Source organism: Hylobates moloch, unplaced genomic scaffold (assembly GCF_009828535.3).
Source record: "Hylobates moloch isolate HMO894 unplaced genomic scaffold, HMol_V3 SCAFFOLD_2, whole genome shotgun sequence".
Lineage (NCBI taxonomy): Eukaryota > Metazoa > Chordata > Mammalia > Primates > Hylobatidae > Hylobates > Hylobates moloch.
In genome coordinates, this window is record NW_026652277.1 from 62,788,519 (window position 1) to 62,805,394 (window position 16,876).

Below are 16,876 nucleotides of genomic sequence, written 5' to 3' on the forward strand. Positions count from 1 at the left end.
GTCCTGAGGTGACATACATCCTCAGGTTATGAAGATAACAGGATTAAGAGATTAAAGTAAGACAGGCAGAAGAAATTATAAAATTATTATTTGGGAACTGACAAAGGTCCATATTAAAATGAAATCTTCACAATTTATGTTCCTCTGCTGCAGCTCCAGCCAGTCCCTCCATTTGGGGTCCCTGACTTCCCACAACATCCCTCCCTTTCTTTTTATATAAATGTGCCATGGTGATGAAGGCTTGTTCTCCAGGTTTTGACACAGGAATCTTTGACTGGTCTGGCACACTAAAAACAAGTCGATTAAACAGAGAAACATTATTCCAAAATTTACTACAGTGGAGCCCCCAGTAGACTTAATCCAAGTCATGGAGTTTAGTCCAGAAAGACTTTCTGCCACCTGATCTAACGCCTCAGCTCCAGGCACAATTGATAAATGAGCTTGAGAGGCTTCAAAAATTTGTTTTTTAATTTAGTTATGTCCTAGGATAAATTATCTTCCCTAACCAGAAGGTGTCCTTTGCCCATTTCCCATGAATGATCAGTCTCATTGTAGGAATATGGTGTGATACGGAAATCAGAAGTATTCCAATCACACTGCATTTGCATGCAGTGTTCGAGACTCATCAGCCAATCTCCAAGCCAAATAACAGACTGTCTTAAATCATTAATTTGATTAGCTAATTTTTGATCAATGCCTTGTTGAGAATTCCACATTTGGGTGGAATTGGCTTGCCAATCATTGACAAAATGAGTTGTTTGAATAGATTGGTGTAATGCCACTCCAGCAGTGGTGGCCAGTGCAGTGACTCTAATTAGGCCCATGATCACAGCAATTGAAGTGAAAACAAATCTCTTAGATCTTTTGAGAATTCATTGTAACACTTCATTAATTAAGTGTACTGAGGGGGAAGATTCCCAAGGTCTGGGTTAAGTTATCAGTATCCAGAGTCCTTCTCGAGCTCGAACTAACATTCCACTTTTCCTGGAGTCAAAACAGGAGTTAACACAAGTGTATAAGTGACAATTAATGCATTGGACAGTTTGATTGTTTGTCCAAATTTTGATATTTCCCACTAACAGCATGTAAGGAAGCTTAACACAACACTGTATAGAAAAACACAAGTTGGAGGTAAAAAAAAACAGAATGTTTGAATCTACACTGATACTGAGGGAAAGGAGTGGCTGTGGCCATGCCCAATGTTCTCTGCCATAAAGAAGCAATCCAAGGTGTCCGGGGATGCTGAAGAGGTAGAGGAGCATACCTGGGTTCAGAAGAATTATCATAATGCCAATTGGAGTCCCATAAAGGGGGATCGGCATCAAAAAGAGGAAAAGGGTTCAAATGGGATTTATCATGGGGTTCAGAATCACGGATGCGGGGGTGGTAATTGGGACAACAGACAGAAAATTTCTCCTTCCCGTACTCACAGTCCAGACATGGCAATATCCAGTTTCCAAAGTTCTGGGTGTTCTGGACTCATAAAGGGGAATATCATATGAGGCCTCAGGTGAGTAATGACCTTATCTTCCCATTTTAAGGGAAAGAATGAGCTGAACCTCCTATGCAAAGTAGGATGATGATCCTCGTCCTCCCAATGAGAAATAAAATAAGTAGCCTCTAGGCATTCCCTTCCACCAAAGGAGCAATTGTTTTTTAAATAGCCCTTTGGTGCCCACTCTATTACTAAACCATGAGTCATTTTTCAATAATACTGCATGTGAGTTAACACAATCTTCCCAATTTAAAGTTTTAGATGGGCACTCAAAATTTTTAGGACATTGTTTTCCTACAGGTTTATATTGATGGTATGGGGTATCTCCTATTACTCCCCTTTTCATTTGTCTTAAAGGAGAAAGGGAGATGTTGGAGACCAAATGTCTCCATTCCCCTGTAACTAATCTCTCTGGAAGATAAGCAGCCCAGACTTGAGTTTCTAAATGGATACTACCAGGTGCATGTCTGAGGCACAGAGGAGGGTATTTGTAACCCATAGTAACATTAAATGCAGTGCTTTCTTCTCCTGGTTGAGTGGGGCAACAGTCATCTCTAGCTCCCAGGCATCACAGTCCTACCAATATGTGACATCATACCCCATGACCCAGCTGTAAAATTCCTCTCTTTTTACTCTTTCTCTTTATTTCTCAGCCGGCCAACACTTAGGGAAAATGAAAAGAACTTACATTGAAATATTGCAGGTGGGTTCCCCCGATACACACACACACACACCCACACACACACACACACACACACATACACACATATATCATTAGTTTAGATTTCCACAGGAGCATCCATTTAGGTGAGAGGTTGAATAAGTGGAAGAAAAGGCACTTAAGCCCAGTAGGAATAATTCTGTGAAGCAGATCAATCAGTTTGAGGGGAAACTGATGAGATGGAAAGTATAAGGAAGAGAATTATTAAATGAAACCTATTGGAAGTGAGATCCAGTGCTGAAAGAGGAAGAGAAGAACAGAGAGATGTTATTTTCAGGCTAATAGAAATGGTGAGATTTTTAGGCTCATAAGGAGAAAAAGAAAGGGAATTAGGAGAAGTGGGATTAGTTAGAGGGGTCTCCGTTGCCATTAGGGAGGATTGAGGAGATCCATTTTGATTTGGCATGCCAGTTTTTGAGAAGCCGGCACAGATCTCACCAGGTAGGAAGGTGGTCTCTGACACGGACGTCTCTTCCCTGTGGTTTTCATTGTCAGTATTCACACGAAGTTAAAGTCTTCTAGTGGGCAACTAGACAGGTGATTGATGATCTCCTGGTGAAACACAAGCATACCCTCTTCCCCATGTTATAATTGTTCCAGATTCCCAGAAATTGATCTGGGAGTTTTTCCATAATACTGGCTGGTTTTCATTTAGGGAGAATTTTTTGCCTATATAATGGTGTTCAGCTGAAGTCAGGGTATTGTCTTTAGGAACATTTAGAAAGTTTAGAGTAAACAATGTTAAATGTAATTGGGCATGAGGAGGGGTTAAATTATGATTTTAAACCAGCCTTTTCTTTTTTTACAGTAACTTGAAGAAGTTTAGTAATTCCTTCATGTCTTTGACCGAGACCGATTCCGGGAACAAACATGTTTTCCATTATATGTTGACTGGGAACACTATAAGAGTTATGTGGAATATTAATTGCAGCCCCCCCATTGTGCCAGCTAATCTCTTCCTCAAAGATTAATGGGGATTGGTGTGATATAAGGCTGAATTGTACCCTTTTGATCATCAGGGCCAGTGCAAGGCAAGATCAATGTGCTCTGGTGAACTTCATCAGCTTTTCCAGTGCTTACTTATCCCATGTTAGTGGGATGTTTAAGCCAGGAGGAAGGCCATACATTAGAGGAAATAATAGAAACATCAGCCCCAGTACCTACTATGCCCTCAAACCTTTTTCCTTTAATGTGTATGGTGCAGGTGGGCCATTGTTTAGAAATTACATTAATCCAATAAGTGGCTTTTTCACTGCCGGAGCCCATCCCAGGGCACCCTGTCTTATCTCCTTTGTTTAAAACAATATTAGGTAATAAAAGTAATTGAGCAATTGACTCACCAGCGGGAATGGAAACAGGAACCTTGACAGACACCATAAGTTTAATCTCATCAGAGGAATCAGAATTAATGAGACCAGTATGAACTATGATACCTTTAGAAGAGGTGGATGCCCTACCTAACACCAGGCCCACCGAACCTTGAGGTAAAGGGCCTTGAGGTAAAGGGCCCCATCAGGACAATTGAAGGCAAAGAATTAGGTAGTAAATTTAGAGGAAAGGTACTACAGAGTTCAAGCACCCCACCCCCTACTGTGGAGGCAGACAAGCATTGTACTGTGACAGAAGAAGAGGCTGGGACCCATCTGGGTTGGCTGCAGGTAAATTTGTTTGTGCTGGGGCCTGTGTTGGGATAACTTGAAGTGGAAATGCAATATTGTTCTGAGTCTGAGGTGTGCCATTAGATACTGGGGCCTGGGACTAGCCCTGCTTCCCATTTTCCTGATTCCGTGGCAAGGGATTTCCATTTATATCAGACATAGAACAGCAAGTACTTGCCCAATGTTTACCTTTACAACAATGAGGGCAAACAGTAGCAGGAACATTTGGCAGTGTTTGTTGAGTTGGCTTGGCCGCTTTTAAGTCTTAAACACTGCAATTTTTTTGAGTATGAACAAGTTGACCACAATTATAGCGGACTCCAAGAAAAGAATCAGTCAAGCCATTTTGGTTGCCGTCCTTCATGGCCCATGCCCACAGAATAGCTTTGTAGGTCTCTGACCCAATGCCCTCACAAGCTTTAATATATGCAGGCAACACCTCATGATCAGGTAAATTTTGTCATTGTATGGAACACACGGCCATTATACACTCATGGTTCACATTCTCAAAAGCTAACATGTGAAGGAGAATACCTTGAGCATGCTCATCAGAGACAGATTTTTGAACAGCGTCTTGTTATTTAGCCAAAAAATCAGGATGAAATTCATTGTGACCCTGTTTAACAGTAGTAAAAGAAACAGGAGCTTGGCTTGGGGTGTGTAATTTATCCCAAGCTCTCATACACACCTTTGTTACTTGTTCCATGGTGAGAGCATCAAAGCCTAATTGGGTGATAGTGTCAGAGTAATTATTGGAGCCTGTGAGCTGAGCCTGAGTAATTAGAATGCCATCAGCCTGATTTAGCTGAGCCTGTAAACAGGCCTCCTCTGACCACCAGGTACGGAATTGTAAATGCTGAGATGGAGTTAGAACAGCTTTTGCCAAGAGGTCCCAGTCTAAAGGAAGCAAAATGACCTCAGTACAAAGAGTCTGTAATACCATTTTAACATATGGAGAAGTAGGACCACACTGAGTACAAGCATCCTTGAATTCTTTTAAAAAGGTAAGATTGAGTGGCACATATCGATGCACTTGTACCCCTTGAGCATTAGGAAATTCCAGCACAACTTGATAAGCCCACGCCTCTAATCCACTTGTTTCTTTGTTCTGGAGTAATAAGCATTGCATGAAAGTTTCAAGAACAGGCACACAAGATGGAGTTGGCATATAAGTGACAGAAAAAGTATGTGTAGATAAGGAAATCTGAGGTTAAGGAGGTCGGACCTGTATGAGAGTGTGAGAAAGGGGCATTGGGGGAGCAGAAGAGGCAGAAATGTACTGGTGATTATTGGCCCAATCCTGTGCAACCAGAGTGGAAGGGGCATCCATGTGTGAAGAAGGGTACAGAGAAACAGGTTGAGTGGATGGCAAAGTGACCGGTTGAGGGACCAAAATTACAGGAGAGTGAGGGGCTGCAGAGGATGTGGGAGGGCCTGCAGAATTAAAGGTAAATGGTGGTTTCATCCTAGAGTGATTAGATGGCTCTGGAGGCTAAGACTGTGAAGATTTGGAGAGGGAAGAGTTAGTGTAGATATGGTCCCAGGCTGTCCAAGTTGGGGCTGTGGGAGCTACAAATACTGGCTCTTCATGAAAAGAAATAAGATCATCAGGGGGTAACATTAAGCCAAAGTCACCAGAGTTAGATATTGAATCCTCAACATTGTCAGGTGGAGGAAAAGTAGGCCAAGGAAGAGGCTGAGCCTATAAGGAATGCCAAGTGGGAGAGGAAAGCTGAGGAAGAGGTAGAGGGTCACCTGATTCAGAAAACTGTGGTAACTGCAGGGGGTCACAGGATTGGTATGTCATTAGGACAGCATGTACCAAGGTCCAATCACCCCAAACAGTGACAGGAACATAATTTCCTGTCAGGACCAGTTCCTGGAATTTTTTCCCAATATGATCCCATAGTTCCACATCTAACGTTCCCTTTTCAGGAAACCAAGGACTGTATTCCTCCACTGCCCTGAATAGGGTGACTATATTTTCCATGGGCACTTGAACTCCTCCCTGTTTTAACAAGAGTTTAATATAGCAGAAATAAGCATAATGTTTAGACTCCATGTGACACATAGTTACCCCAGACAATAGTCAGACAACTCACCAAATGTCAGGGAGCCGAACAAGCATTTCTGTGGACCAGAGAAATGAACGTTTCTCCTCATCTACCAAAGAGAATCAGGTTCCCACATGCACTTAGGAAAAAGAAAACCATGTTGGCATGCCAAATGTTGGGGGACCCCACCCCCAATATTTTAATGTAGGTTCTTTCTATTTTCCATAAGTGTTGGATGGCTGAGAAATAAAGAGAAAGAGTAAAAAGAGAGGAATTTTACAGCTGGGCCACTAGGGGTGACATCCCATGTTGGTAGGAACATGATGCCCACAATCCAGCAAGTTTTTGATTAAGGGTTTCAAAAGGGGAGGGCGTGTAAGAACAGGGAGTAAGTACAAAGATCACATGCTTCAAAGAGCAAAAGGCAGAACAAAGATCACATGCTTCTGAGGGAACAAGACAAAGGGCAAAGCAGAACTACTGATAAGGGTCCAACAAAGATCACAAGGCAAAGGGCAAAAGCAGACCTACTGATAAGGGTCTATGTTCAGAGGTGCATGTATTGTCTTGATAAACATTTTAAACAACAAAAATCAGGTTTTGAGAGCAGAGAACCAGTCTGACCACAAATTTACCAGGGCAGAGTTTTTCCCCACCCTAATAAGCCTGAGGGTACTGCAGGAGACCAGGGCATATCTCAGTCTTTATGTCAACAGCATAAGACAGACATTCCCAGAGTGGCCGTATATAGACCTCCCCCCAGGAATGCATTCCTTTCCCAGAGTACTTATATAAGTATTCCTTGCTAGGCTAAGAATTTAGCGATATCTTCCCTAGTTGCACACCCATTTATAGGCTCTCTGAAAGAAGAAAAATATGGCTCTTTTTGCCCAGCCCCATAGGCAGTCAGACCTTATGGTCGTCTTTCCTTGTCCCCTAAAAGTTGCTGTTATTCTGTTCTTTTTCAAGGTGCACTGATTTCATATTGTTCAAACACACATGTTTTACAAGCAATTTGTACAGTTAACACAATTATCACAGTGGTCCTGAGGTGACATACATCCTCAGGTTACGAAGATAACAGGATTAAGAGATTAAAGTAAGACAGGCACAAGAAATTCTAAAAGTATTATTTGGGAACTGACAAAGGTCCATATTAAAATGAAATCTTCACAATTTATGTTCCTCTGCCTCAGCTCCAGCCAGTCCCTCCATTCAGGGTCCCTGACTTCCTGCAACATCTGTGTGTGTGTGTGTATGCATGTATACCACATTTTCTTTATCTACGTATTGGTTGGTTGATGGTCATTTAGGCTAGTTCTATTCTTTTTTTTTTTTTAAATTGTGAGTAGTGCTGTTGCAAACATGTATGTGTGTGGGTCTTTTTCATATAAAAATTCTCTTTCCTCTGGGAAAGATACACAGTAGTGTGATAGGTGGATCAAATTATACTTCTACTGTAATTTCTTATAGAAATCTTCATATGGTTTTCCATAGTAGTTGTACTAGTTTACATTCCCTTAGCAACATAAAAGTGTCCCCTCTTTACCACATTCATGCCAATATTTTATCGTTTTTGGATTTTTAAATTATATCCATTCTTGCAGGAGTATAGTGGTATCGCATTGTGGTTTTGATTTGCATTTTCCTGATAATTAGTCAAGTTGAGCATTTTGTCATATATGTTGGCCATTTATATATCTTCTTTTAAGAATTGTCTATTTATTACATTAGCCTACTTTTTGTTGGGGTTATTTGTCTTTTGTGGATTTTTTTTTTTTTTTTTTTTGCCATTTGAAGATTCTGGACATTAGTCCTTTGTCAGATGCATAGTTCATGAATATTTTCCACTATTCTGTGAGTTACCTGTTTTCACAGCTGATTATTTCTTTTGCTGGCAGAAGTTTTTAGTTTAATTAAATCACAGCTAGTTATCTTTGTTTTAGTTGCATTTGCTTTTGGATTTTTGGTCATGAGGTTTTTGCCTAACGTAATGTCTAGAAGAGTTTTTCCAATGTTACATTCTGGAATTTTTTATTGTTTCAGGTCTCAGATTTCATTATTTGATCCATCTTGAGTTGACTTTTTATAAGGGAGAGACAAAGATGCACTTTCATCCTTCTAAATGGGGATTGCCAATTATTCCAGTCCCATTCATTGAATAGGGTGTCATTTCCCTACTTTATGTTTTTGTTTGCTTTGTCAAAGTTCAGTGGGCTATAAGTATTTGTCTTTATTTATGGAATCTCTCTTCTGTTCCATTTATTGATATGCCTGTTTTTATACTGATACCATGTTGTTTTGGTAACTTGTAATATACCTTGTAATATGTTGGGTAATGTGATGCCTGCAGGTTTGTTATTTTTCTTAGTCTTTCTTTGGCTATGCAGGTTTCAAAGCTGAGAATCAAATAAAAAACTCATCCATTTTGAAAATATTTGCAAAAAAAAAAGAAAAACAAAACAAATTACTGAGGAATATACCTAACCAAGAAGGTGAAAGACCTCTACAAAGAAAACTACTAAACCCTGCTGAAAAACATCATAGATGACACAAACAAATGGAAATACATCCCATGCTCATGGATGGGTAGAATCAGTTTTGTGAAAATGAGCATATTGCCAAAGGAAATCTGTAAATCCAATTCAATTCTCATCAAAACACCATCATCAAGCTTAAGAGAATTAGAAAAAACAATCCTAAATTTCATATGGGTTTTATTATCATTTTTTGACTTTTAATAACAAATGCAAGTCCTTTATTTTAGGTTGTGATAATACAGAAATTGCACTGTAAAGGGATTAGTGAATTTTCAATCTTGCTAAATATACATGTACATATATATGTCCATTTCTTTTAAAACAAAACACAGCATCAATTAACTAGCTAATACATGTGTTTGGAAATTCAATGTGTATTTTGAAGACATCTAGAAATAATTATTATTATTCTACATAACTATACTTTAAATGATCATATCTATTTTTTTATTTTCCACAGAGATTTTTGATTCATCCCTCCTATAAATGTAATATGGAAACCTAAATTTTTAGTAAGTCAAAAAATATGTACAAAGGATACAAAAAGTTTATAAATTTTGTGGAAAATAGCTAAATCAAGCCATAAATCTCCTTTAATCTACACATCAGGGAAGCACTTTATGATCAAACTAGTCCAGATTAACAGAAACCTAGTTTTCTTTGTCACTAAAAAGTCTTGCCATTAACCAATTCCCACAAAAATATTCTACAGCATAAGGTCTGATTAAAAACATATATATATGTATATTTATAGTTATATAGACATAGATAAATCATGTAATATACATATACACACACACTCTAAAACATTGATGAGATAGAGAGATTATAGGAAATTTTATACAAATCATCTAGGAATTAATACAGATATAAAGAATCACAGAACTTACATAGTGCCAAAGATTAATAATGTTGTTTTATCATGCTTATAAATCTGATTTAATTCACATAAAACCTATCCTATAACACACATAATAAAAGATTGGTACCCATTGTTCAGTGAGAACTATAAATCACTAACCAAAACTGACAAACAATCTAATTAAAAAGTGATTAAAATATGAAGAAGCAATTCAAAGTAAAAATGACCCATAAGATATAAAAGATTAAAAAGTTACTGATGCTCAGTAAAATAGAATTAATGCCAACAAATTGATGTCATAGAGAAGATTTGCACCCTATAAAAACCTGAGAAATCTATTTTGAGGGAGTATAATTTGAAATAACACTTTTAAATAAAATGTAAATATGCCGTTTGAAACTGAAGTTCTACATTTAGGAATCTGTCATGAAAAATCCATGCACATAAGCACATGTATGAACAGAATGATTCCTCCAGCACTTAAATGGCTTTCGGCCACTGAACACATGTACCTCTAACAAACGTATGAGTGTATACGTTGCAGAAATCAGGCTATCACATTGCTAAACAGAAAAAGTAGTTTCCAGAAAAACAAAAAGTATTTTTTGCAATGAAACAAAATATATGTAAGCTGGTACAAAGAAGAAAGAATCTCAAAAAACACATGTAATTACAAGGATGAGAATTTAAATTTTTATTCCATATAATTCTGCAATGTTTAACTTTCTACAAAGTTTTCATGTATTAATTATGATATTTAAAGTTTAATTTGTGAAATAAACACATCCATTTAAGACAGGAAGTTTCAAAATGTGACATCGCATTATTAATTCACTAGTGTCATTCAAAGAACTTGATAATGTTTCTCATGTATTATTTTATCCATTTGCAGCTTGTTTTTAGGACATTTGTTCTATTTTTGAAAATATGTATGAATAAATATAATACAATGTTTAAAAATTGCGATAAATGTAGAAACCTAAATTCATGTAATTTAAATATATTTTCTTGTACTATTTTTAATATTTTATCAATCATACCATAGTTTAATAACTTCTGCTGCCTTCTTCAAAGGGTTATATTTGTTGTTATTTTGAGACATGACTATAAATACATTGAAAATTTTCCTATCAATTAATATTCCCTCCCTTTGAAGTTTGGCAAACTTTGTAAGTGTCTCAACAAAAAGAATGTAATGAAAATAATGCAGCTAAACTTTCAAAGCACTGTTGGAAACACAGCATATTCTCTCTCTGTTTCTCTTTTGCTCTTTCTGTTCCTTCTTTTCATATCTTCTTTTTTTTGCTCACTGTTACTCAATAACTCAACCTGTAGTCCCTATAATAAATGACAATTTGTAGAGAGACACAAATATATGCCTAAGGAATCCTAGTAGCCCACCAGCACTTTGAGTCTTTCAACATGAATCTCTACATATGTAAGTGAATGATCTTCAGATAATTATAGACCCAGTCACCACAGAAAAGCAGCTATATAAAAAACTCTGTGAAGGAACACACAACCGAGCCCACCTAACACACAGATTCCGAGACATGATAATAAAGTGATTACAGGTGTTTTAAGGCCCTACATTTGAAAACTATTTGTTATGCACTGATAAACACCTGGAATAATAATTCTATATATTTTAAATTATACATTTGTAATAAAATTACAATTAATATATATCTACATAATGGGAAACTGTGACACTACACTTGGAAAATATCTTTGCCCCAGATAGGAGAGTCAATATAACATGGTGGTTAAGAGCTGGCACTCTGGATCCAGATGGCCTTGATTCAAGTCTTAGAAACAACTATATAATGATGTGGGACTGGACTAGTTACTTGAACTTTATTCGCCTCAGCTACCTCACTAGTGGAATGTCAATAGTTGTCATCACATTATCAATATCATGGGTTATTGAAAGAACAAATTCATTAATATTGCAAAGCACTAACAATTGTGTGTACAGCAAAATAAAATTTGTACTGTTATCATTAAACAAGTCAAAAAATTTCCACAATAATAATTTAAGTGTTCATATAATTGCATAATACATTATAGTTTCAAAATATGCTATGTTTCTAATGCAAATGATAAAAATGGCCACATTTACTATTTCAAGCATGTGGGAATTAAACTTGGAGCATAAACCAAGGTCTGACAAACTATGGCCTCTTGGTCGATCAAATCTGGTCAGTTGCCTGTTTTTTTAAAAAATAATTGATATATGAATTTCACACCACAAAATTATACACTTTAAGCATTTAATCTGTATGGTTCAATGGCATGTAACACATTTAAAATGTTGTGCCACTACCACCACTATCTAGATCCAAAGTAATTTTTTTCACTTCAAAAGGAAGCTTTATACCCATTAGAGAGTCATCTCACATTCTCCCATTATCCATGCCTTGAAACTTGGCATTATGTATTAACATCATTGTATAGCCTATTGGGTAATATTTTTTTTTAAATGAAGGGGTTTCAATCCTAGACTCTGATAAAAACAGACTTTAAACCAACAAAGATCAAAAGAGACAAAGAAGGCCATTACATAATGGTAAAGGGATCAATTCATCAAGAAGAGCTAACTATCCTAAATATATATGCACCCAATACAGGAGCATCCAGATTCATAAAGCCAGTACTCACAGACCTAGAAAGAGACTTAGACTCCCACACAATAATAATGGGAGACTTTAACACCCCGCTGTCAACATTAGACTGATGAACGAGACAGAAAGAGAACAAGGATAACCCGGAACTGAACTCAGCTCTGCACCAAGCAGACCTAATCGACATCTACAGAACTCTCCACCCCAAATCAACAGAATATACATTCTTCTCAGCACCACACCACACCTATTAAAAAATTGACCACATAGTTGGAAGTAAAGCACTCCTCAGCAAATGTAAAAGAACAGAAATTGTAACAAACTGTCTCTCAGACCACAGTGCAATCAAACTAGAACTCAGGATTAAGAAACTCACTCAAAACAGCTCAACTACATGGAAACTGAACAACCTGCTCCTGAATGACTACTGGGTACATAACGAAATGAAAGCAGAAATAAAGATGTCCTTTGAAACCAACTAGAACAAAGACAAAACATACCAGAATCTCTGGGACACATTCAAAGCAGTGTGTAGAGGGAAATTTATAGCACTAAATGCCCACAAAAGAAAGCAGAAAAGATCTAAAATTGACACCCTAACATCACAATTAAAAGAACTAGAGAAGCAAGAGCAAACACATTCAAAAGCTAGCAGAAGGCAAGAAATAACTAAGATCAGAGCAGCACTGAAGGAGATAGAGACACAAAAAACCCTTCAAAAAATCAATGAATCCAGGAGTTGGTTTTCTGAAAAGATTAACAAAATTGATAGATCACCAGCAAGACTAATAAAGAAAAAAAGAGAGAAGAATCAAATAGACGCAATAAAAAATGATAAAGGGGATATCACCACGGATCCCACAGAAATACAAACTACCATCAGAGAATACTATAAACACCTTTATGCAAATAAACTAGAAAATCTTGAAGAAATAGATAAATTCCTCGACACATACACCCTCCCAAGACTAAACCAGGAAGAAGTTGAATCTCTGAATAGACCAATAACAGGCTCTGAAATTGAGGCAATAATCAATAGCTTACCAACCAAAAAAAGTCCAGAACCAGATGGATTCACAGCCAAATTCTACCAGAGGAACTAGGAAGAGTTGATACCATTTCCTCTGAAACTACTGCAATCAATAGAAAAAGAGGGAATCATCCCTAACTCATTTTATGAGGCCAGCATCATCCTGATACCAAAGCCTGGCAGAGACATAACAAAAAGAGAGAATTTTAGACCAATATCCCTGATGAACATCAATGCAAAAATCCTCAATAAAATACTGGCAAACCGAATCCAGCAGCACATCAAAAAGCTTATCCACCATGATCAAGTGGGTTTCATCCCTGGGATGCAAGTCTGGTTCAACATACTCGAATCAATAAACATAATACAGCATATAAACAGAACCAATGACAAAAGCCATATGATTATCTCAGTAGATGCAGAAAAGGCCTTGGACAAAATTCAACAATGCTTCATGCTACAAAACTCTCAATAAATCAGGTATTGATGGGATGTATCTCAAAATAATAAGAGCTACCTATGGCACACCCACAGCCATTATCATACTGAATGGGCAAAAACTGGAAGCATTCCCTTTGAAAACTGGCACAAGACAGGGATGCCCTCTCTCACCTCTCCTACTCAACATGATGTTGGAAGCCCTGGCCAGGGCAATGAGGCAGGAGAAGGGAGCAAAGGGTATTCAATTAGGAAAAGAGGAAGTAAAATTGTCCCTGTTTGCAGATGACATGATTGTATATCTAGAAAACACCAAAATCTCAGCCCAGAATTTCCTTAAGCTGATAGGCAACTTCAGCAAAATCTAAGGATACAAAATCCATGTGCAAAAATCACAAGCATTTTTATACACCAATAACAGACAAACAGAGCCAAATCATGAGTGAACTCCCATTCACAATTGCTTCAAAGAGAATGAAATACCCAGGAATCCAACTTACAATGGCTCTGAAGGACCTTTTCAAGGAAAAATACACAGCATTGCTCAATGAAATAAAAGAGGATACCAACAAATGGAAGAATATTCCATGCTCATGGATAGGAAGAATCAATATCATGAAAATGATCATACTGCCAAGGTTACTTATAGATTCAATGCCATTCCCAACAAGCTACCAATGACTTTCTTCACAGAATTGGAAAAAACTACTTTAAAGTTCATATGGAACGAGAAAAGAGCCCACATTGCCAAGTCAATCTGAAGCCAAAAGAACAAAGCTAGAGGCATCATGCTACCTGACTTCAAACTATACTACAAGGCTACAGTAACCAAAACAGCATGGTACTGGTACCAAAACAGAGATATAGATGAAAGGAACAGAACAGAGCCCTCAGAAGAAATACCACACATCTACAACCATCTGATCTTTGACAAACCTGACAAAAACAAGAAATGCAGAAATGTTTCCCTATTTAATAAATGGTGCTGGGAAAACTGGCTAGCCATATGTAGAAAGCTGAAACTGCATCCCTTCCTTACACCTTATACAAAAATTAATTCAAGATGGATTAAAGATTTAAATGTTGGAACTAAAACCATCAAAACCCTAGAAGAATACTGGGCAATACCATTCAGGACATAGGCATGGGCAAGGACATCATGTCTAAAACACCAAAAGCAATGGCAATAAAAGCCAAAATTGACTAATGGAATCTAATTAAACTAAAGTGCTTCTGCACAGCAAAAAAACTATTATCAGAGTGAACAGGCAACTTACAGAATGGGAGAAAGTTTTTGCAATCTACTCATCTGACAAAGGACTAATATCCAGAATCTACAATGAACGAAAACAAATTTACAAGAAAAAAACAAACAAACCCATCAAAAAGTGGGCAAAGGATATGAACAGACACTTTTCAAAAGAAGACATTTATGCAGCCAAAGGACACATGAAAAAATGCTCATCATCACTGGCCATCAGAGAAATACAAATTCAAACCACAATGAGATACCATCTCACACCAGTTAGAATGGCGATCATTAAAAAGTCAGGAAACAACAGGTGCTGGAGAGGATGTGGAGAAATAGGAAGTCTTTACACTGTTGGTGGGACAGTAAACTAGCTCAACCATTGTGGAAGACAGTGTGGTGATTCCTCAGGGATCTAGAACTAGAGATACTATTTGACCAAGCCATCCCATTACTGGGTATATACCCAATGGATTATAAATCATGCTGCTATAAAGACACATGCACATGTATGTTTATTATGGAACTATTCACAATAGCAAAAACTTGGAACCAAGCCAAATGTCCAACAAGGATAGACTGGATTAAGAAAATGTGTCACATATACACCATGGAATACTATGCAGCCACAAAAAATGATGAGTTCACATCCTTTGTAGGGACATGGATGAAGCTGGAAACCATCATTCTCAGCAAACTATCGCAAGGAGAAAAAACCAAACACCACATGTTCTCACTCCTAGGTGGGAATTGAACAATGAGAACACATGGACACAGGAAGGGGAACATCACACAGCTGGGCCTGTTGTTGGGGGAGGGGGGTGAGATAGCCTTAGCAAATATACCTAATGTTAAATGACTAGTTAATGGGTGCAGCACACCAACATGGCACGTGTATACATATGTAATTAATCTGCACATTTTGCACATGTACCCTAAAACTTAAAGTACAATAAAAAAACTTTAATTTGTAAATTGCAATTTCTGTGAAGCACAATAAAGCAAAGGATAATAAAATGAAATATGCCTATGCATAAGAACTTACGGAAATAAAATGTTACGCTACAGCAGAGCTTACTGAATACAAAATTAATTAGAGCAAATCAATACATGTAATTTCAAAACATGTCTAAGACTAAGAACATTTGAAGTGGGATCCTCTGAATATTAATTCTGTGAAGCAGTTTATGTATTGGAATTCAGTGGAATACATTAAACAATATTTCAGTATCTATTATGATTGTTCCTTTGTTCATGTTTCTACATATTTCTCAAACATATTTGAATTAAAATCATATCTTGCATTGATCAGCTCTGATCACAACTGTGTATGAAAACTGCAAAGCAAAACAACTTTTTATCAGTAAAGCAAAGAAATAAAAATAAGTCAAATGGATATATATCAGTAAAGTAAAAATTGTATGTCATGCACCACAAGACCATAGGTCGTTTAACTTTTCATAATATTTTTTCAAGTTTTTGTGGAGTAATCACCTAAGAAATTAGAGAATTCTAGAAAATGTTTCAATTTAATCATTCTTGTAAAAACAATTCAAAGAGGAGTTTCTGAAGTTTTTTTTTTGAAATTTTTGATGAGAGAGAAAAGAATGATTAGCATCTTGTTTCAATAGAAATGGTATAACATTCAAAGTAACAATGAATGATTCTCAAAAATATGCGATGTAGATTTGGGCTATTTGGAGGAAATACAAAATATAATCTACTTGTTAATGAGGATCATTTGTAAGTGTATTACTGGTGTTAAGGAAGTAGGTTATCTTACACTTAGAACAAATCTACTTTCTTTATGAAGAACAGCTACAACATTTTCTATAATAAAAACTCATTAACCTGCATATATGTGTCATAGACGATGTATGGGAATTTTAAAAAATATTTATTTGATGATTAAATTAAAAATAAAACAAGAATCTCTTACCTAATGCCTTACCCTAAAACTCTTCCCAAAAATGATGGTCATAATCCTGAATCCAGAAGTGGAAGAAACTGAAAGCACTGGATTTTTTAATCTTTCCTGAAAGGTCATTCTGTCTGTTAGTCCTGTCATAGACATAGATACATAGGAAAGTGGAGCTGGAAGTTTCCCACAGCTTCGCTGCATATTGCCTCTTAGAGAAGTTCTAAGTGTGAGCACAAAAGGGACTGCAAGCAACTCAGCCATCAGGTCTCCACGGGGAATCACAG

At 37.1% G+C, this 16,876-nt stretch overlaps 1 protein-coding gene across 1 annotated transcript in view; it reads right to left on the bottom strand.

The window, feature by feature from the left end:
* Nucleotides 1-929: 929 nt before the first annotated feature.
* Nucleotides 930-16,876, bottom strand: part of LOC116476539 (UDP-glucuronosyltransferase 2B4) — a 63,339-nt gene continuing 47,392 nt past the window's right edge. The window contains exons 6-9 of the mRNA XM_032166661.2: nt 5,697-5,882; nt 4,563-4,982; nt 1,265-1,473; nt 930-984 (exon numbers count right to left, since the gene is read on the bottom strand). Of these exons, the coding sequence (XP_032022552.2) occupies nt 930-984; nt 1,265-1,473; nt 4,563-4,982; nt 5,697-5,882 (870 nt within the window). The remainder of the gene's footprint in view (nt 985-1,264; nt 1,474-4,562; nt 4,983-5,696; nt 5,883-16,876) is intronic.